At 32.3% G+C, this 24145-nt stretch overlaps 1 protein-coding gene across 2 annotated transcripts in view; it reads right to left on the bottom strand.

Moving 5' to 3' along the window:
- The window catches only part of LOC106692717 (zinc finger protein on ecdysone puffs), a 33370-nt gene extending 9260 nt beyond the window's left edge, over positions 1 to 24110 (bottom strand). Inside the window, exons 1-6 of one of the 2 annotated variants that reach the window (XM_014438838.3) lie at positions 24089 to 24110; positions 19331 to 19368; positions 16973 to 17151; positions 15729 to 15787; positions 12539 to 12631; positions 1462 to 1814 (exon numbers count right to left, since the gene is read on the bottom strand). In XM_014438838.3, the coding sequence (XP_014294324.1) occupies positions 1462 to 1814; positions 12539 to 12631; positions 15729 to 15787; positions 16973 to 17151; positions 19331 to 19347 (701 nt within the window). In that variant the 5' untranslated portion in view covers positions 19348 to 19368; positions 24089 to 24110. Of the gene's footprint in view, positions 1 to 1461; positions 1815 to 12538; positions 12632 to 15728; positions 15788 to 16972; positions 17152 to 19330; positions 19369 to 23816; positions 23958 to 24088 lie in introns of those variants that run through there. The other variant, XM_014438829.3, reaches the window with a different exon arrangement.
- Positions 24111 to 24145: the final 35 nt, after the last annotated feature.

Genomic DNA, 24145 nt, shown 5'->3' with positions numbered 1-24145 from the left:
TTTTGTTTGATTAAGGATTCTGAACAGATCATATGGTATTCCTTTCCTCTCAAGCTAAGTTTCACTGTGTCATAAGACCAAAAATAATTTTAGTAAATGATTAACTCATCAAGCTGCCATAATGAAAATTCAACTAAGGTAATTTATAAATTAATAACAATGATGGTCAAAATAATCTATTCCAATTTAAGTTTAAATAAGAGCTGTAATAATTATCGTCAAATTTACAAAATGCTAATTAATTTCCTTGTATTCTATTTTAATACATTTCCAATTTGGCACTATTAAAATGTACCCAACTTTCGAATTTAGTTCAATAAGATGTAAAATCATTACAAAGCATGAACGCTAAATTGGAAGATTAATCGAGAGGTATGTTTTCATGAAAATAGGATACAAGGAAGGGGAAAAACAAGCAGTTAATTGGAGTCAAGTATCAATAAGAATAGAGGAAAATAAAATAAAATAACAGCAGGATTGGACTTGAAGTGGTTTGGAGAAGGACAGACAATCTATTTTAGACTTCTGTAGAAAAATCTCTGAAGTTGAGATATATATGTTATGCACAATTCCAGCAGTTGACTTTCCCAAAAAATGACAACTCTCAGTAATATATCTATCTAACTGTTTCATTATTACTGAACATTCTGGAATTAATAATTTAATTCAATATGTTCCAAAAACAATTTCTAGGTTTCAAATCTTTAAATCATTCAATAATACATAACATTTACCATTTCTTAGAGCAGCCATCAAGTAACACATGTTATACATACAATGTTCTTCAGGCATAATCAGTTTTTCATTATAATAATAAATCCTGTTGTATTATCACTTTTAACACAACATAAATGATTACACCGCTGTTTTTAATTATTTTAAATGTGTCTAAATAAATTCTCTGGATTAAGATCCATTATAATAAATAAAATTTGTAATAGTTTTTTTTTTTAAAGAATGGTCATAAAACTTTTTCCCTTGCACTCTATCATTGAATCTCTTCATGTAAGTAACCATATAATGAATTTATAGTGATAGAGTTAAGGTAAGCTCAACTTGCTTCCAATTAAGAAAAGATTTGCTTATGATCTGATAATAGAATAGTTAGTTATGATGGAAACAAAGCTCTTTGATATAGTATTAATTATCACATTTCTTACAATTTACTTTTATACTTTATGAATATACTAATTTATTTTCCTTTTATTACTACTTTTTTTATTATTACCAAAAATCTTTCAGATTTTAAAAATTGAAATACTCACATCATCCCAGGGGATGTATTTTTAAGTTTCAAGATTGACCTTTTCACCATATTTTTTGTCAGAAGAGGTTAATAAATACATATCTTTTTTTTTTAATTTGTTTCTGGTAAATTCTCTCACCTCTTTTTTTTTTTTATTAATATTTTTTGTCTTTACATTATAAAGAGGACACTATAGAGGATTTGTTCATGTTTACCTCCTCATTCTTAACTGCTTTAGGCGACGAATGTAGTCAGATCTACTGCTGAGGCCTGCACGTTTTCTGATTGCAAATGAGTCTCTCTTTCTGAGGAAAGATGAGGTTGATCTGAAGCCTCGAGATCTGACCCCACGTCCTGATCTACCTCGATATCCTCCACCTCCCCTAGGAGATGAATAAGCTGCAGGCTTCCTGAATGCAAAATCGCTACCTCTTTCTCTTACTTCCCTTGTGTATCCTTTATCCCCTATATACCCCCCAGCAGTTGTGGAGGCTCCACCTTTATCGAAGTAGCTCCTCCCAGAGGAATAATCACTGGCGAAACTCCTCTCATGGGATCTTCTAGTAGCCTGAATCGCACACAAATGTTCCAATATTACATTAATTTATAAATATATACAAATATATATCTGCTTTTAATTTTGTTCAATCTTGTTCAATAGTGGCATGTGCATTTAATATGAATTTAGCTCATACCTATCTCGAACAGATGATACAATTACATAACAAATAATGCACAAACCAATATTTCTTTTATTTCTTTCCAATTAATGATTTTTTTAACTCCATAATTTAAAGAAAAATAAGTTCCTTCCAATATCCAATTATAGCATTACATTAAACTTTTTATTCAAAGTTAAAACATATTAAATCAAATTCAAAATAGAATAGGAAGGGTGAGTGAGGTAGTAATAAGAAATTAAAAAAAAGTAATTAATGAAACTAACAACTAACTATATTAAACTTAAAATATACTTTTTAATTATTAGTAATCATTCCTAAGATATTATTTATAAGAAAATTATATATAATTTGAACATTAATCGATGAGTTAAATCATCAATTTTACTACTTTAAATAAAAGAAAAGAACCCCATAAATTTAAAAAAAAGATTTTTATACCAAATAAAAACTGAAATAATCTATGTTGACTATATTATTTAATCTAAGTGCAGTTAAAACTTATTTATTAGAAAAAACATTTATTATCTTGCACAAAATAAAAATCCCTTTCTAATTAAAATAGAACATTGAAAAAACAAGATGATGATTGGTATACTGTGCATCAAAAATTAAAACAATTGATAAATAAATAATTGAGAACCAACTATTGAATAGTGTTATCTAACATTTTAAATTTAAAAAATTCTAAATTTAGTAAATGAAGGATACAGAACTATATTAATGGTTTTTAAAGCAGTAAGGACATATTCGGGGAGAGGGAATAGTCAACACAAAACTATCCCACAGTTGGCCGTACACAAATAGGTACTTTAGACAAGCCAAATCTGTAGGCTTAATTCACAGGATTTCCACTAAAATTGTTCAAAAACTGATATACAAAAGGGAAGAAAACTCAGTTTCTAAATTAATGTAGGTTAGAATAATTTAGAGACTGGCATAAACCAAAAAAGTAAGTGCCCACAATCATCAAACTTCAGAGATGGATTTAAATAATAGAAAATGATGGGATACATAATGAATAGTAAGCTTAATATAAGTTACTACCAATTTATCAGCTATCAATTTTAAAATTTAAAGATAAAAATTTATATCTTGGTGCATACACTATTAATTAAACATATCACAGCTTGAATAGTGGCACAAAAAAAAAAAATTATTTTATTTTGAACAGGACGTATTAAAAAGATAGTACCATAGATAGGGATTACTTTTTTTACTAGAGTTCTCTGACAGACCATTAGGGTTGTAACCAAGTAACCCCAGATAATGGTATAATCTATACCATGACAAGACAAAATAAAGCAAAAAAAATTTTTGGGATGTTCCATGATTAAAGCACATTAGCAATATGAATCAGGTTTAAAAACAAGTATACTGAACAAAAGTGAATACACAACAATAAACATACTTAATGTAATGACAGTATCATTAAGAAAGTAATCAACAAAGGAGGGACAGGAATAAATAATATTACATAGGGTTTAATCTATTTGATTAAACTAAATTAACAAATTTTGATTTAGACCAAGTTCTCTAAAGGGAAATTTTTTTTGATGCTATTGGAATAAAGTTGGTTATATATGAAAATTTTATATTAAAAACGATGACTGATAGAATAAGTATTTAATGAATCAGTGAATACAGTCATGGAATCATAGGAAAAAGACATTTCAGAACAAAAAAAATTACAATTACAGTTTATATGTATATATAGTTGACCGTAAACGTAACGTTGGAAAATAAATAGTTGTAAACTATTTTTGATTGACTATTGACCGCAACCCTGACCATCTTCCAATATATTACAATTATAGTTGCATTAAAGCAATATATGAGGCATGTCCAGAAAGTCAGAGTGCTGTAGAGCTGTTGTGTCATGCAGTGATTTTTTTCTTTCAAAAGTTGGTAACACTGAGGTGTAACGAGGGTCTCTGGAACACAAGCTCCAGAGACTCACATCAATACCAAAACTAACATAATAGTGTCTCTTTCTGTGAAATATGTCAATAAGAAATTCCACCAAGTGCGAAGTGCGTGCTCTGCCATAAGGATCCTTCTCATGGAAGGAAAATTTTTGGCATTTTGAATTTTTTACAGGAATGATGAACGGACGTATTTAAGTGGTGTTTTAAGTTTGATGAAGAAAGAACAAATATTTATGGCCAGCAAAGGAATAACAGTGATCAATGACTAAATATAAAAAATCGAGGAAATTTTTTATGAAGACTAATGACAGACACTGGATGAAATGTATGTGATGTGACATTTCAGATCTTTCTAACACGAAACAATAACAGAAATTCTAGGACATCAACAATTTTGATCAATATTAATTTCAAAATTTCAAAATAACTGACAGATCGGCACAAATTGAATAGGGTCCCTTGAGTTTATGAGTTCATTGAGTGATCTGAATTGGGAGGTGAGGATTTTCTCAAAGTCAGCCCAAAAACTACAAAAAGACAAGAGAGCAATTTAAAATAAAAAGAGAACAAACAAAGCAAAAGTAGACGAAGGGAGTTCATTTATTACACAAGACCTGCCCGCACATGGCCAACACCACCAAGTTTGGTTGGGACGTATTGAACCACCCTTCTTAATTCCCTGACTTGGAGAGCCTTCAGATTTCCATCATCTTACCACACATGTATGGAAAAAAATGTTAAATCAATGGGTAGGTGAAACAGGAAGTCTTGAAGTGGATGAAGGAGATGGCAGGACAGTTCTAAAAGAAGGGCAAAAAAATAAAAGCTTATGCCACGACTTTAATCTTTATAGAACAGGAAGCCCATTACATGGAAAAATAGGTAACGTATATATACTTAAATATCCTGTATTTTTTATTAATACAAAAAATTAAGTACTCTTCTGGACATACCTCGTATATCAAACTTAATTCGAAAACATCTTAATTACATTTTTTTTTCTAAAGTCAAGTTATAAGTGAATCTTGAAGTTTGATGTATTTATTATTTTTTGTAGTTTTAAGAATAAAAGAGGTTTTAAAAACTCACTAATAAAAGAATTTTTTCGATTCCTAAAACTACCTAAAATGCACATAACTTTAGAATTCACAGAAAACTTTACATTTGTAAAAATGTACTTATGAGGTTTTGGAATTATCGTCGCAGAAATAAAAGATCTCCAAGTTTTGATACAGGAGATTAAAAAAAAAAAAAAATTATTTGAGGACATATATTCTTGAACTGTTTCAAAACAATAAAAATCATTTGGGGAACAATGTTCTTAAATGTAAATACAAAATTTGCCAAGTCTTACCTACAACATTAGTTATAATATTCATCGGAATATAGAATTTAATAATAACCTAAAATGATAACGAATGACATAAAAAACTAATTACATCGGTCCAATATTTTATTTCTTTACAATGTATATTAATAATTATTCCTGATAGAAGCAAAAAGTCTAGAAAAAAATGTAATAATAAAAAACGTTTTAAAATACATCTGTAATAACCAGCAAGAAAAAGGGAGTAGTAAAATAAAAAGTGAAAACCTAGTTTAGAAAAATTAATAAATTTTTACCAATTAACATAAGATTTCTAAATTATGGAAGGAGCAATCATGTTTCCTTAGGAGATAACAAAAAAAAACTTTCTACATCCACCAAACTAAGAAAATAAATGAAAGATAAAAATGAATATTTACCACCACGGTCTCACTAACCCGAAAATACAAGAAAGGTTGCATGTACACAAATTTCTGTTAAAATGTATAATTTCTGGGCACATCAATAGTATTTAATAATCTTAAAACTGTGACATGTAAATACAGAATTACTAATACTTCAGTAGTTTAATTTAAACTAAAACAACAATTTTAATAAAGTATTAATAATATCTATGATCTATTCAAAGCCTTTTAAAATCAAAATATCACTTATTGAAAAAAGTATCATACCATATTGTATAAATACATACCTTTTAGTTACTTCTTGACTCTTCTGAACCTTACTTAATATAAAGGGGAGAGAAACATTTAAATGTATAGCCTACCAAAAAACTGAAGAAAAAATATCTTGGTGTGCAAACAAAAAGATTTTGAAGATCTTTTAATAATTAACAAATATACTTGTTATTATATTTCATAAACAAAAAAAGAGAGGCAAATGATGGCAATAGAAAAATAAATGAAATATTTTACCCCAAGTATAATGGAAGCTTAGGGATTAATGTTCAAATAACACCAGGCATGTACAGAAAGTAAGAGTACTGTGTAAATTTTTTTTTTTTTTTTAAAGTTAGCAACTCTGAGAGGTAGTGGGTTCTTGAACCTAATGAGGACTGGAGACCCACGTTCATGCCAAAACTCAACTCGTAGAGTCCACCACTTCTATGAAATATCTCAACAACAAATCCTGCAAAGTGGAGACTGTCATAAGGCTCCTTCTCGTAGAAGGAAAAACTGTTACCTTGACTAGTTTGTTTGATTTTTTAACTCAGGAAGAGACAATTACACAATACTGTAAGTCACTAAAAAAGCTCAAGAGGGTAATTGAAAATAGATGGAGGGGAATGTTGACGAAGGTAGTGCGATAGTTGCACAACACCCACACCAAACATCTCCAAGATGCTTTTGGACTGGTTATAGGTAGGAATGTTGAACCACCAGGCTTACTCCCCTGAATAGGAACCTTCAGATTTTCATCCTATCACCTTCCTGAAGACTCATATGGGTGGAAAAAATTTTCAAACCGATGAGGAGATGAACTTAAGGTTTTGAAGTGGATGAAGGAGATGGCAGAATAGTTCCATGAGGAAGGCATAAAAAAGCTTCTGCTACAACTTAAACCTGCATAGAAGATAATTCCATGAAAACTAAGTAACATATACCCCTACAATAACCTATAAATTTTTTTTTTAATGAATTTATTTATTTCCACCTTTCCCTACTTTGTAAGCAATACAGGTTTGTAGCAGTAGTTCAATGTCACACATATAGCATTGAACTATGGCTAATAAATCGATTTATAAGCACAATCTCTGCTTGAAGGTTGAGTCTTCTGCGCCTCTGAGTGGTAAATTGGCCTTGCAGGGGGTGGTCTTCTTCTTTGATAAAGATTAGAGTGGACTGGCCAAACAATTGTTTTCCACCCATATATACATTCTTTGAAGTTTTCTTCGATTACTAACTGGGGGAAACCATCCTCTGTTAGGGTGTAGAATCCTGTTTTTCTTGGCACTTTGGCCTATAGTATATAAAAGTCAGTGCAGTCCATTATGATGTGCTCAGCACTCTCTGGAACACCACAACTAGGAGCAAAGGGGATCAATAGCCATCCCGTGGCCATGAAGTTTATGCTCAAAATCTCCCATGCTCTGTGAGAAATTGAGAGAGCCAGTAGTCTGGAAGGGCCCGCTTTGCTTCCATACGTGACTGAACATCAGGGAAATATTTCCTTAAGGAAGAAATATTTCCTTCATTAACACCCTTTGGGCTTGTCACCCAATGTCGGTTCCACTCTTCTGTGGTGTCCTTCCGGAGAATCGTTTTCCATTTGCTTGGACTCTCATCAATCCTCACCGGAAGATTTGTTGGCAGACCTGCCGAGCCCTCTCTCTTGAATTACACATCATCATTTCTTCCTGAAAGAGGAAATTGAGAGGTACCCCTCCTACCAGGACTTGCAAAGCCTCATGTGAAACACTCCGGTATGCCTTGGTGACTCTAAGCAAAGCCGTCTGTTGGATCGTAGCCAATATTCTCTTCTGCCGATGAGAGATTCTGGATCCAGGCTGGGGAGGCAAACCTCAGAATAACCACGACCATTCCTTTATAGATGGTCATTGTTGCAGGGTATCTGAGGCCCCAGAAGGCTTTTTTTTAATAAATAAAATTGAGAACTAATACTCTCTGGACACGTTTCATACTAATACCACAGGCATATAAATAAAAAAAATTGTCAAATTTCACTTCCCTTAAATGTGACGAAACTCCATGATAAACTTAATTTTTCCAATGTCATGTGTGTTTGATCTATCAAGAAAAATATAAAATACCAACCCCTCCTGGTTGGAACACACTTTTGCTTTAAGACATAGGAGAGTGCAAAAAAAGTTAAGTAGTAAAGGAGGATTAAGATATTCCTACTAATTCAAGTCCATATCAATGATTAAAATAACTAACCACTAAAGTATTCAGAGAAAAAGAAAATTAAACCCACCCAAATTTAATCCAAATAATAGTCAAAATGTTGATTTTGTGTACCAGAAAATAAGATCAGAACTTAAATAATGAAAAAAACATAAGGTCAAGTCACAGAAGCCAAATTTCATGTACCAAGGCATCAATTAAGAATTTCATACAAAACAGTTATGATACCATAGAAAGTTGAAGAAAATTATGAAACTTTATTTCATTTTGAAAAACAATTATAAATGTGTAAAAAAAAAAAGTAACTCAAGCAAAATTATTCAGTTGGTGTAATATACTTGGGGTAAATCGTATTAACAAAATAATAGAATAGAAGTCTAGAACATTCATTTATTAGTGTATGAAAGATATTAGTTACAAACACCTTTCCAGGAAAACTAAATAAAATATAATTTTCTTAAAAAAGTATTATATGTATTTACACAATTTTTGGGACTAATAACTGATTCTTGGAGGTAGTAACCTTTTTTAAGTTTAACAGACTAAATGAGATCATATATATTAAATAACTATTAGTTTCAATAGACCATATGAATTTTATTGCTAAAATAAATACAAAAAGATATTATTAGAAGATCGGTGATTGACCGTGTGTATTACTAATAAATGGAATATGGTATGGGTGCGGTAAAAAAACAAAAAAAAAACTGAAATAGTGACAACTATTTTAATGAGACAACATTTCGCCCATTTTTACGTTGCACGGCTTTGTCAGGGCTAAAAAAGATACAAACACTTAACATAAGTAAAACAGTAAATGGAAAATTACAAGGATATAAAATGAAACATAAAAGTAAACAAGAAATATATAAAAAAAAGTACAAACTAAGAGATGAAATTCCATTTACTTTTTTTACTTATGCTAAGAGTTTATATATTTTTTAGCCTTGACGAAGCCATGCAACGTGGGGCGAAACATTGGCTCATTAAAATAGTTGTCACTATTTGAGTTTTTTTTACAGCACCCAGACCATATTCCATTTATTAAAAAGATATTAGTTTTAAATCTTAAGAATAATAAATGAATTAAATATTAAAACATAGAAATATCAAAAGGAAGGTAATGGAATAGATTCCATTTGAATTTTCTACTTTTTTTAAACATTGACCACTGAAATAAGCTGTTTATGTTAATCCTTATTTTATGATTTTTTATTGTAAGGAATCAGTCAGCCCTCCCTCCCCTATATTCAACAAAATCGGAACATTATAAATTTTAGTTTAGTTTATTTTGACAATTTCAGCCATATGGGATGTCTTTAGGAATAAAGGAGTGTGTGCAAACTTCAGACTTTTACAAACTTAAGAGTAGTTTATGCACACTGACTTATTCCTGAAGATGGCAAACAGGACTGAAATAATCAAAGTACATAAAACAAAACGTTATCATGCCTTATTATGTTTTATTGTGACCATCACAAAAAATCTAATAAATATTATGGAAAACTAGAGATTTTTAATGACCAATTAGGTGCAATTATACACTTTGAATTTTATTTAAAAATTAAATTATGATTTTATAATTTCTTTTGCATTGTACAGATTAGTTGTAAAAATTATTGTGCTGTAACTGATTTCATTATTTTAGTACTAATTCACAAGCACTGTGTAGAAATCACAAGTAACTTCGAATCCCGAAGGCAGCCGATTGCTTCCCACCTACCAGTTCAAAAGTATAAACAGAAGTATATACTTAGTTTAGGTTCACAATAAGGTGCTCGTCAATTTCTCAATGGTTCTGTTTGACATTGATAACATATAGGAATGTCTTTAAGTGAATGATGTTCTTAATAGGAAAAGAATCCCCACTAGGAGGTTATTCAATAAGATAAAAAAGATCCAGCAGATAGGATACCTAAAACTCTTACTGAGTATCCTAAGTCTGTCCACAAAACCAAAAAACAAGCCTGAGAAAGTTCAGTCTGGAGGTAGAAAATATTCCACCAACATAAATTAATAAAATTATTTCAAAGCAAATCAATATCGGATTGTTGGGGATTCTAAAAGGTGGTATATCAGCCAGTAACAAAAGCAACATCTTAAATGTCCCAATGAGATCCCCAATTGTGAGTTGCTAGAGAAAGATAAAACCCTTCCCACATCAAAGAACTACAGCTGTAGCAAAGATAAGTGGAACAAAACCAATACAACCATCAGTATTGGCTAAGTTGAATGGCAATTACTTTGTTAGCACTGAGCATTTTTCCTGCTATGTTAAAGGCATACCAGTAATCAGAACATACGTACTTCAACTCTTCGGGGTCTTCATACATAACAAATAGATTGAGGACATCCAAGGTGTGCTATATACCCAAACCGGGAAAAGAATCTTATGAAGATTCTAAACTCATTCAAAACTATTTGCCTACTAAGCAGGGAAGTTCTGTGAAGTTGTTTTACACAATTTGGGTTGAAGGATTGATAAATCAATAGGCCAAAAAAAAATTATAGTATATAGATATCTTCACTGATATTGAAAGTGCATTCAACTAAACTCCTTACGTCATTAATGACATACTAAGGAATAGAAACATAGATCCTATTGTATCCAGAAATATCACTTCCAAGCTGGAACAAAGGATTCTTAAATCGAAATTACGGCACTATGCACTATGGATTAAGCCCAGAAGAGACTGTCCACAGGATGGTGCACTATCTTCGGTACTGTGGTGCTTGGTTGTTGATTCTTTGTTATTAATCCTCAAGGCTGCAGGTTTTTATACACAGACAATATCGCAGTCCTCATTGGAGGTAAGTACCCTCAGATTTACTCCAAATATCAACATCCTGATGGATTGGCATAAGGACAATGGTTTAAACATCAATCCACTCAAGGTTAATGTCTGTGTCTACACTAAGAAAAAAATGTAACAATTAGAGATCACCTATATCAAATAGTATCCAGATAAACCAAATTAGAGGTGAAAAACATGGGGTTCATTCTAGGCCACAAATAATAATGGCATAGGTATGTGTAGGAAAAAATTAGCAAAGCTCTCAAGTGTTACAAGAGGACAGGGTGCTTCCCATGCACTTGGGTCCTCATGATCCGCAGATATAAAGACATAAAATTTAGTGTGAAGATAAATAGAACCAAAATAAATAAACCAAATAATGGTACTAATTGTAACACAAATGGCACTCACAGTCCAAGGCACAGGAGCTTGCATCTGGAAAGACAAACCATTAAAGGGAATTTCAATTCCTCAAGGGAACCACACATCAATTTTTCAATCAGAAATACTTACCGCGCCAGTACTCATAAAAAGGAAGGGCTTGTTAGCAGAGAAATAACAATCCAAACAAACAGCCAGGCAGCAATAGAGGCACTTAATAACCCCGTTACATGATCTAGAGTTGTTGAAGACTGTTAATGGAGGCATATGGCTTAAAAGATGAACTTTATTGGTTAAATAAAAAAAAGCTACATTTTAAACTTGTTCCTGGATGATCCCTATGGCGGCCGAAGTGAAATATTGCTTCAGCTGGACAGGAGTACTCTAAAGAAAATTATAGGGATCTAGACAGGTCACTTAATACATAGATACTTAACAAACACATGTTCAACCTTAAGCTTACGGGGTCATCTCTGTGCAGAATCTGTAATGCTGAGGATGAAACGGCATACCACATCATTAACTGGTGAGACCGGTAAGAGGTATGAGGTTTGCACTGTTTGACACGGATCGTATTATAGACTACAAGGAGTGCGAATTGATCAATCCTATAAGTAAAATTAGATTCATGGAATCTACAAATTTCAAGCTTCAAATAGCTTGTTATATTGTAATATTGATGGTACATAACATGCCTTCTTGAACAGAGTGCTTTAAGTCACATTAAAAATAAAATTTTAATATTCTGTAGTTATGTGTCCAAAATTATATTGAAAAAAAAGAAATATGTACCAAAACAATAAATAATTAATATTTTACATTTATATAGTTAGTTACAGATAGAATGTTTTCCACATAAACCCAGAAGAAGAAGAAGAAGAAGAAGAGTTAACCAACACTTAAAATATTATGATTCTATTCAGTTTAATATTCCCATTTAGATTATCTGCCAAAATTGTTTTGTTTTTTTGTGTCAATTTCTAATGATATTGGATAATAAGGATTTTAATTAATATAAGAATACTTAACAAAATGAACCCTGTGAAAGTACATTATAAATTATTAATCAGTAGCTTTTAACTATAAATTATGATATACTTATTTTTATCCAAAAAGAGATTACTACCTCGTGTCAGGATTTCAATTTCAACAAATAAAATCACTTAAAATTAACATCTTAAATATACTAAGGACTAGACTTTCCATAATAATGAACAAAAATTGAAAGATTGGTTTGTGGAAGAGGGTGCCATCTACTCATAAATATTAAGTGATAAATGAGAAGTTTAAAACATAAAATTTAAAAATATTAAATACCATATAAGAAGGAGAAGTGTCACCACGAGCACGTTTCCTTGGAGGTTCTGGAGACATTCCCCTGCCATAATCTCTTGAGTAATCATTGACATCCTAAAATCCAATAAATGTTTAGGAGATATTCTAAAGAATACAACTATCAATTTTAATAACTACTGAAATGAAAACCTCTATAATACAACTATACATATACTTTGTGTCCTAGCGGAATCCCACTTCCCTAACTGTGAGTTGCTGGAGAACGATTACATTTCTCCCACTATCAACAATTACAGTACTAGTAGAGAAAAGTGGAATTGTTGGCAAATGCTATAAATTCCAGACAATTTGCCTATTAAGCAGGGAAATCCTGCAAGGTAGACCTACACAACTTGGTCTCTAGGATCGAAAGATCACTTAAACAAAAAGAGATCACAGTTGGCATCTTCGCAGACATTGAAGGTGCATTTGACAAGACTCCCTAAGGTGTTATTAATCATGCACTAAGGGCAGAAGTATTGATCCTATTGTATCAGGATGGATAACCTCCATGCTGAAACAAAGGATCCTCAAATCCGAGCTAGGGCACTCTGAGCTGTGGATTAGGTCCAAAGGAGGATGCCCACAGGGTGGGGTGCTTGGTGGTTGATTCTTTTTTAACAACCCTAAACACAGAAGGCTACTATTACAAGCTACGATAGCACAAGCATGTGCTAGAGAAAACCAGTAAAGCCCTCAATTGCCTATGCGCTGCAGATGTGCAATAGGCAAGAACTGGTGAGCTCAAACCAAGAATGGTTTACTGGCTGTACATTACTGCCGTAAGACAGTGTTATATGCAGCTCTGGTGTGATGGCACAGAGCCAAAGTAGAAACGTATAGGAATATACTTGACAGACTACAGACACTCATGTGCCTTATGATCACCGGAACTATGAGCACCACTCCTACAGCTGCAATGGAAGTTATGCTCAGTCTGACTCCACAGCACCTGGAAATTGAATCACAAGCTTTGAGCACTATGTACAGGCTTGTTAAACAAGATACTAGATCCAATACCCTGATTATGGCAGGACATGGGAAGATAATTCAGTGGATAGATAAGGATGGGTGCTCTCTATGCACTCGGACTTACAAATCCGCAAATATAAAGGCACTAAACTAGGTGTCAAAATCGATAAAACAAAGATACATAAACCGAATAATTGCTACACGGACGGCTCCCTAATAGCCCAGGCCTCAGAAGCCGGCATCTGGCAGTGCGATAAGCCATTGGAAGGTATATCTATTCTCTTAGGGAGGTACACTTCAGTATTTCAATCCGAAATACTTGCAATAAATCATTGGGCTAGTACTCTTATAGAGGAAGGGCTCTCTGGTAGAAGAATCACCATCTACACAGACAGCCAGGCTACAATAGGGGCACTCAGTAGCCCCGTCACTCGTTCCAAAGTTGTTGAGGACTGCTATGCAGCACTCAACAGACTCTCACACACAAATAGAGTCAGCATTGAATGGGTGCCGGGTCACTGCAGTAACATCGGCAACAAAAATGCAGACAGCCTTGCAAGGAATGACTCTGAAACAATTCATTTCACACCGGAGCCTGTGTGTGGCATTAGCTTAAGCTTTACCAAAAGCACTATAAAGGCGGCCTATGGATCAAAAGCCAAGCGTCATTGGCTCAATAAAAGACTAAGACAGGCTAAGCCGTTCCTTGATGAACCCCATAGGGGAACGAAGCGATGAACTGCTTCGGCTGGACAGGACCTCTCTTGGGATAATTAGGGATCTATACAGGTCACTGTAGATTAAATAAACATACGTTTAACCTCAAGCTAATAGATTCACCCTTGTATAGATTCTGTAATGCTGAGGATGAGACGGCCTATCACATTATTTGTTGGTGTGACCGGTTTTTTGCACTGTTCAGGATGGATCCCAAACAGTGCGAGCTGATCGACCCCTTAACCTTATTAAGCTTCTTGGAATCTACCAAACTTAAGCTCTAATGAGCTTAGTGGAGTGGTGTGATGCTGACTGGAGCACTGGCGTGTTTGTAATTGGTGCACAATAGGCCTTATTGGCCGTAGTGCTTTCGTGCCAATTTAAAAAAAAATAAACAATATATATACATATATGTACACACACACACAGATATATTTCAAATATACTAAATAAACCAACAACCAGAGTGAGAAAAGAAAAGGCACTGAACCCCCCTCCTCAGCACCAACCCCTTTCTATGATTTCCTTGACTCATTTACCTACAACCTTCTGGTAGACAATGCCATCAGTTCTTGAATAAAAAAAAACAACAACAAAATAGTAGAATTCAGAAGAATTAACTTTTCAACGATTTACAATTTTTTTTTTGTATTGATGTTATAACACACCAAAAAATGAATATTAGAAAACTGACAAGTGGTTTTCCAGGCCAAACTACACTTAAATTATTTGTTCCCTTATTGCTATTCTAATGAATGCATTTTGTAAATATGTTTCATGGAATAATGAGATTGAATCATCAATTTATTTATTATTTTTTTAAACATAATCATCAAAATTTCACTAATTTGAAATACATTGAAAAATAGTTTATTACTCATAAAAGCTGAAGTTCTAAGTTGAGTCTAGAAATAACACCAACTTCAAGATAATTTTAATAAAACAGATCTTTTTAAGACTGCTGCTAAATGATTTTAATAGCCTAAGAGGAAGAGCCATGCTTTATAGATGCAGTAAAATAAATTAAATCTATTCCATGCATTCAGTCAGTCATCTTATAAACAAATATTGTTCAAAATTAATACTGCTAAGGATGGAATTGCTAAATTTTTCATAGTATTTGAAGGTCCAATAGAATAATGGACGATATGTAAATATTTTCTTTGAACATACTATACAAAAGAGAGTGTTTACCAAAATCTTTTAAAGGAACACCCAAACTTTTCCTAGTCATTTTAAGAAAATTTCAGGTCATCGAAATAGTAACAATAAGGCATGACAAATACATATAATGTAATAATTCTTTCTCCTTTTAAAATAATATAACTAAAATGTTTTTATATATGTGGTATAAAAATTTAATTTAATTAAAAAGGTAAGATCACAGTACCTTTAATAAAGAAAACATTAAATGATAAATACAAACAAATAAAGTTGTTCAATGAAAATAAAGTATTTGGAATTTGAAGGAATAAGAACAAACCTGAGAATATCTATGATAAGGTTCATCACGTCCCCGGGAATACCTATCAGCAGCACTTCCTGTAAAAATAGAAATATTAACTGCAAGGGAAAAAAATAAAATATATATATATATATATACATATGAAGGTTTGTAGGCAAAGAAGAAAAATTATAAGCTAAGAGCAATAAAACAAACATAACAAGTTGATTGTTAATTGTTCAATTGCAAACTACCAGTTCCAATATTCAAATCATAAGTATTGTATTTCCATTAAGTTGCTCAGTTCAGAAAACATGCTGATATCGAATGGAGATATAACACTGCTATACTTATATTTTTTATAATAAACATTTTGTGCAATATAAGCAAAGAAATATTAGATATATACACGCAGAATGTTTTAGAATCCAACTACCAGCTTTTTCAAGATCTTTGAACACCTAATGCAGTGATTTTTATGGAAAATTTTCTGACTTTCAGATAGCATGACAAATATCATGAATGAACCCTAAATTAAAAATGGCTTTTTCGCTGTCTGTAGATGCCATGTGGATAATACTTATAAAATTAATGAACCAATAAAATTGATTAAAATAAGTTACAACCAAATCAATAAAATTGAAAACGAATATACACTAGTAGTACAAATTAATTAGGCAGTAATAAGTCAGTAGAAAAGTTATGGATATTTCAACACACTTATGGCATATCATATAATTATGAATCATGCATAAAAAGGTTTAATTGGATCAGCTATTTGAGAAATACCTCATCCCCAATCTTTTTCCAAAGCTGGTTTTGCTATAAAGATTTACCAAATAGAGCAACCCTAATCCATTCCACATCATAAAATGCCAAATGAAGTAGAACTATAAAATCATACATTGGAACACAAAAATTACGAATACCGGTTATAGTAATGCCTTACGGCAGTTCTTTTAGATAAACAACTATAACATAAAGCTAACAATTTTGGATGAGGTGTTACTCAAATGACTGATTAAATTGTTTTTCAAACAGAATATAATATGATTTGGCACTTCATTTTATCTTTAGATTTTTTGAGGGAGGGGGATTAATATTCTTGTTAGGAACTTAGTTTAATATATCATGAGTAACATTTTACAACAAGTTTTCATTAAAATCACTTTAAGAATAGTTATGAATCATTTGAAACTTGTCTGTTCTTCAGCAGTTTCTAATGGAAAGTTTTAGAAATCTTACAAATATAGAAAGAAAAAAACATGATTAAATATCAATACCTCCATAAGATGATCTAGATCGGGAATCATAAGTTGGTGATGGGTATGAAGCATAGCGCGAGCCTCTAGAACTAGAAAAGCTACCACCTCTGCTTCCCCTCCAAGAACTTTCTCCGCCACCTCTGCTTCCTCTGTAGCTACTGCCACCACGGTAACCTCCACTTCCTCCACCACGACCTCTGAATTAAACAAATACTTTTAAAGAAGTAATAATACAAGAGCTTTGCCACTGAAAATGAAGTAATTGATGGACAAACACTGTATAAGGGTAATCCATGAGGAATACTAAAGTATAGTAACTGCACTCCTTCTTTTAATCCCATAGCACAGTTGCAATGATTTGACTGATTTAATGTTTGATTAACTCTATAATAAAATATGAGACCCCGAGCAACTTGTATGACCTTTTAAAAAGTTACCTTGAGAACAGAAAAATAAGGATACGAGGCAACTTCTATGAAATCGAAGATGCCATGAAAAGAGGTTGCCCTCAGGGCTCTGTCCTTGGTCCTGCTCTGTGGAAATTGGTCTTTGACGAGTTGTTGGGGGTGCTTGAAGAGGAGCGGTTCCCTGTCACAGCTTATGTAGATGACCTTGCTGTAGTAGGAGCGTCGAACAGCAGAGCCAGATTAAAAGATGAAGCTAGTCGGTGCGCCAACCTGATAGGGGCGTGGTGTGAGAAGAAGTTGAAGATGGCTGCTTCTAAGACTCAAGCTATGCTCTTAAAGGGTATGACAGATAGGGCCCATCCTATTATTCTCAGGACACAAGGAGAAGAGATACGACCCAGTGAGGATGTGACATACCTTGGCGTAAGGCTTGGGAGAAAGTTAAATCTGACACCTCATTCAGACTATATGAGAAGTAGGGTAGCCCTTGCTCTTAATGAATCGTATAGGGGGGCACATTTTGGGGCCTCAGATACCCAACAACATTAACCATCTATAAAGGAGTAGTTGTGGGTATCTTGAGATATGCATCCCCTGCATGGAGTCGATATCTCTCGAAAAGGCAGAAGAGCAGGTTGGCTACAATACAGAGGATAGCTTTGCTCCGAGTCACTCGAGCATACCGAACAGTGTCTCATGAGGCGGTACAGGTATTAGCTGGAGGAGTGCCTATCGATCTTCTCCTACAAGAAGACTATTATCAACACAAAATAAAGAGGGAAGGTCTGGCAGATTTACCGGAGAACCTCCAAGCGTGTATTGGTGAAAGCCCTAATAGATGGAAGAGGATCCTTCGAGAAGAAACCTTGCAAGAATGGAATCGACCGTGGGTGGATTGCTTAAAAGGCGCCACCCTAAGGAAGTACTTGCCAACCGTTGGTTCACGCCTAGAATCAACGTGGGTCCTTCCCAACCATTGGATCTCACAGTTCCTCACGGGGCATGGGGGTTTCCGAGCTAAGCTCGGCGCTCATGGCATAAACATCGATCATCTATGCCCAATATACAAAACACTTGGCATAGTTACAAAAAAATTAATTTTTATTTAAAAATACTTTTTTTTTTGTAACTATGTGAAGTGTTTGTATCTTTTTAGCACTGACGAAACCCTGCAATGTGGGATGAAACGTTGGCTCTAATAAAATAGTACACCAATTTACTATTTGAGTTTAACTGTTTAAGTAAGGCGCCCCCTCACTTCTGAACAGACATTCATGATGCCATCTAGTGGCAAAGATATGCGGTAGGAAGCCTGGGCAGCCATCTTGGTCCCCAAAACAAAGGCGTTAGAACCAATTTGAGTAGCTATCTTGACCTGGACAGGTGAAGAAAGAGACAGAACTCTTTAAGAAGGCCTCTTCTCATAAATCATGAGGGAGTAAAACCTTACACTCAAGCAAGAGAGGCGGCAGCGGCGGCAGGAAGATGAGAAAGAACCAAGAGGGAACCCTTATTTCATCTTCATATTCATATCAGAACCAACCTTCAAGCCCCAAGAATATCAAACAAGTAAAATTTAATATTTATAAAAATTAATGCCATGAAACCAAAACTATCACTAACAAACTAACCATATTGTAACTATTTTGTTCAAACTCTACAGCAAATTGTGTTAGAAAACTTATAAAGAGAGAATAAAGGTATTTTATTTTAAAGGCATATTATATCAATTTATTATAAATACAGTCCACTCATTACCAGCAAATTATAAGTATTTCTTTATTCCAACCAGCCATACCAGCACATAATAATTAATTTGGGTAATATCCCCCAACTTTTACTCCAGGGAATATCTAAATTAAACATTAACAAAGGTTTAATGAAAGAAACATCAATTTCAAGATGTCATGGACTTGAAGAGATACTACTTTAAACTAAAGCTTTCAGTACCAAAAATAAATACACTTACCCTTTGTAATAACTCATTCTTCAACCTTCCAAGATTCACTAAAAGAAAACAATCAAAATGTTAATAGATAAATAAAATCAATGGTAATGAAAAAGCAACTAAACTACTTTCACTCTTTGGCTGACTGCTAGTTCAACATTCTCGTTTATGTTTGAATGATTCTCTTAAGAAATGACCCATGGAAGTCAGAGAGAAAGTGGTAGACAAAAAAAAAAAAAAAATGAATAAGTATTGTGTCAAAATAAACAAAATAATGCTGGAACAACATACAGCTACAAGAAAAAGTAAAAATAAAACCATAATAAAAGAGAAGAGATACTGATAGTAAAACCTATAAGCTCTAGGGAAAAAAAAAATCCAAGGGTAAAAGTCATGCTGAAATAACTATGTAAACAACTATCTGATAATTGCTATTTCACTATTTCCTGAGTTTTTAAATGTTATTTCACAAAAAAGCGAAATAAATGACCACATTCCTAAACATATAAAACTTATTAATACTGGAGAAACACTACACTAAATGAAATAATTTAAAACCATCACAGCAACTGTGATAGTCTCTGCCATAATGTAAAATACATGACAGTACTGTAGAACTAGGTCTGATGTATTAGTTGACATAGCATATAAATTCAATGCAGCTACTGTCATGTTAAAAGATAACACTTTACTGCCATGACATATTTATACTATTAAAGTGTAAACACTAAAGTGAGCGCCACTGCCCCCTGGTGGGTGCTGCAGTGATTCAGAGGAGCGGTGATGGCCACAGGTGCATTTGGGGGGGGGGGGCGATGATAACTAAAAGTTGTCACAGACAATATTACTGCTAACAAAATAAACCCGAAGATTACTAAAAGTAGCAGCACACCCGGTTTATCCTAATCATTAAGATGATTTTGAATGTTTTAACTTTTTTTGAATTACATTCAATTTTGAGTTCAATAAATAGCTTCATAATTTCCAAGTTAAATGTTTTTAATTTACACCTTTCTTTGCATAAATAAAATATATAATATTTAATAAAAAATACAAAAGATGGTCTGGAAGCGGTTAAAACACTTCCTTTTATATATTATTTCAAATAAATTTTGCCTAGCTCTATTGTAAACTCGACGTTCAAGACAAATTTTACCTTTTAATTGTGTAGACCATTCGTCATTTTAAAGAAATTTCCAATCCACTAGATATGTAACAGTAGGAAAATCTGATTAATTGGTCAGCATAAAATAATTTATATCTTCGAATATTAATCTATGAGCTAAAAAAAAAAAAAAAAAGCCAACAAAAAATATATATCCAGAACAGTGGCAGCAGATTGAAATAATGCAGGCAGTAACACAGGTTTTGGATAATTAAAAATTAATTAGTAAATAAAAAATTAACTAATAAACAGATTTATGTCAAACTTTGGAAACCATAGATTTAAATGCTAATCTATCGTCCAAAAGTTGTTCCACTATCATCTGAGAAATATGGACACACCCCATAGAAAAGAAAGGTCTAGTTATAAAGCAAGTAATGTACACACGTGAAGAAAAAAATGATTAACTTACACCTTGAAAAGAAAATACATTAAATAAATGAAAGGAGTTTTCTAAAGAGTTCCTAAACAAGGGTGATTTAACAAATAATGGAAATATAGAGAACCTTCACCACAAACCAGTAATTCTGAGTTATTACAAAGCTCAAAAGAAAAGAGGATCAATTGGCAGTATAAGATCAGTGATGTTTCAAGATGAAACGAATCAGAATTAACAAGAATGCTATCAGAAATTTGTTTTTTACATATTTTAAATCTTACTAAAACAGATGTATTCAACAGCATTCATTAATGAATGATAGTAGAATTGATGGAGTAGTAGAGAGTGGAGAGTGACCACTTAGGTTGGTTTTTTTTATACAAAAAACAAGGACTTGTTCTGCAAGATGTATAGAACAATACAAATTTGATCCAGAAATATGGTCGAAATAGGCAGTGCAGGAAAGATTTTTATCAACCTGCCAAGAAATCCAATGTAACTAGTGACTTAAAAACAGCTTATCTAAACTATTTGAGACAGTGGGGGAAGTCTCTCAAAGACAGAATGTTGTGAATTGTCTGAAGTTGTCAAGGACGGTTATAGGATGTGGTCTCTTTCTGTAGAATAAGATAAAAATATTACTGATTCTATTAAATGATTTTTTATTCACTAAAAATTATATATATATATAAACAATGAGGTAAAGTAGGTAAAAAAAAATTGTTCTATTGAAAAAGAAAATCATTTTCGTTTATTGAGTCGCCTGAAACATTTTTCAAATCAATTAAAAATAGAAATTTTTCCCCTTGATTCATCTGGAGGATTTTTTTTATCTTTTGCTGACCATTGTTCATATAATTGTTCTTAACTCCTCTTCATTTTATCCAATTCCAACATTAATACAACCTTTGGAAAACTGAATGTCTGCTCTTTTAACGTACATTAACATCATTTAGATTTAATGCCCATATACGTGGCGAAATAGTGGGTTCAAGTAAAGAAAAACTTTTCAGATGTTTTATTTTATATCTCTGGTTCTAGTTTGTTTAGTTAGATCTGATTTGCACCCTTTGGTGCAGTTTATCGAGCTCTAAACCACTCTCATGTTTCATGTAGATTGGTTAAGTTATATTGAAGTAACCTATTTTTTTACCATATATTTTTATTATACTATGTTATTTACCGCTATAAACTTAATAGATATAATAATCAATTAATTAAATCATTAATACAATGTGTAAATAACTAAATACATTAATTTATATCAAATTTCGATTGTTTTCAATTAGTCTATCTATATCCCTAAATCTAGTAATTGTGAAGCTTTGCCAGGTTTGCTAGTTACAAATAATCTTCAAGAGAAATATTAGATAGAATACTAGTTCTAATAATGGGGTCAATAACACAAATTTTAATATATTTTATATCATACAATGGTTTACATTTATGTTTTGCTATATTTTAACAATGTAATATAATATATATATTCAATTTTATATTATAATACATGCCCCTTGGTAAATTGAAGTAATTAATTAGGGTGTATATTAGGCATGTACAAGTATTATACTCTAGGAATAGAACTCATAAATATAAAAAATGACTTTTTGAACTATGTTCCTAAAAAGCAAGTCAGAACAGAGTTATCAAACTTTACAATACAAGATACAAATAGTACAATTAGCCTTTACTAAATTTTCCTTTAAAGTAAAACAAGAATTAATAAGAAACAGTCAATACAAATAGTACAATTAGCCTTTACTAAATTTTCCTTTAAAGTAAAACAAGAATTAATAAGAAACAGTCCCAGTAAAAGAAAATGGATAACATAAGAAATGAGTCACCTCTGGTATTAGTAACTTATTAGTCCGAGGATAGGGGAGAAAAACATCCAAGTGTCTACTCAATCCCGAACTGGGCAAACCTCGATCTTGCACAGTATATTAATCCAGAACTTGGTTACACTTTAGTGATACTAGGTTTCCGGACTGCCTCTTGGACCAGAGCTAATATTGAAAGTACTGAGAATGATTTTATGAAGTTAGCAATCCTGTCAAATGAAAGGCTCATACATAGGTCAAGTGAAATTAAAAACTAATTATTTAAGGAAAAAATTATCAGACCGGTGAAATAGAAAAATGCACAGCCGATGAGTTTAACAGTCAAACTTGTATTAGGAAAGGCTCTTCGTAAATGCATTTTTCATCATTCCCAATTACCTACCACAACTTCATATGCTAAATATAATTTTTCAACAATCATTAACTTTACAACTTTAAATAATAAGTCTATATTACTACTCTTATTTCCAGAAATAATTTTTGTCATGTCTCCTTCACGTAAATATCAAATCCTTATATAGAACATATTTGTCCATTTTTCATTACTAACAGAAATGTGATGATTAATTATTGCAAATAAATAAAAATTTAGGTATTTTAGAGGAAGCCATTTTGAAAATTCACCATTCAAGCCTTGTAAAACCAATACATTGAGAATAAGACCTTACAAATATTAAAGAACATTAAATTGCACATTTAATTTAGGATGTGATTTTGTCGTAAGAAAACAAAATACAGAGATAGAACAAAAAATGTTAACAATCTATTTCCATGCAATGCTGTAATTTGATAATAAGACTGACAACTTGTCAGTTCAGTAGTTCATCTAACAACTTCAACCACAAAACATTATTTTTCAAAAATATTATAGCTGATGTGATTTCAAATTAAAGAAAATCGGAGCCATTAAACAAATATATTCCTAGATAAAAATATTATACCATCATAAATAAATACACCACATCTTTTAGTTACAAATAGATTGAGATGTAATCTGGATATGTACAAATACAAACAAAGAAATTCCATACAGCCATTGGGACGCCAACCGGTTCATTCACACATCTTTCATAAAAACATTTCTAAACAATTTATCAACAAAAAATAGTTCACTAAACTCACCAAATGGTTCTCTTGAACACTGAGAAGTTAATTGTGCCAAAATTAATAATAAGAATGTAACAACTTGAATAAAAATGATACAAATCACTCGATTAAACGACCTAAACCATTCAGAGAATCAATGCCTCACGAAGTATTATACCATTGCTTACATTTGGTTTAAAATATTTTTTACTTAAATAAAAATATATTTTTTTAAATAATAAAATTAACAAATAACTTAATTTTGTAACGGACTTAATATTTAAGAAACAGATATCTTTTATACATACCAACGTAGTAATAAATGAATATTACTGAAGTTGCAAGACCCTTTGTATACTATTAAT

This window comes from Halyomorpha halys, unplaced genomic scaffold (genome assembly GCF_000696795.3).
Source record: "Halyomorpha halys isolate HHAL.00 unplaced genomic scaffold, Hhal_1.1 Scaffold6.1, whole genome shotgun sequence".
NCBI lineage: Eukaryota > Metazoa > Arthropoda > Insecta > Hemiptera > Pentatomidae > Halyomorpha > Halyomorpha halys.
The sequence above is the reverse complement of the archived record's forward strand: the minus strand, read 5'-3'. Positions and strand labels throughout refer to the sequence as shown.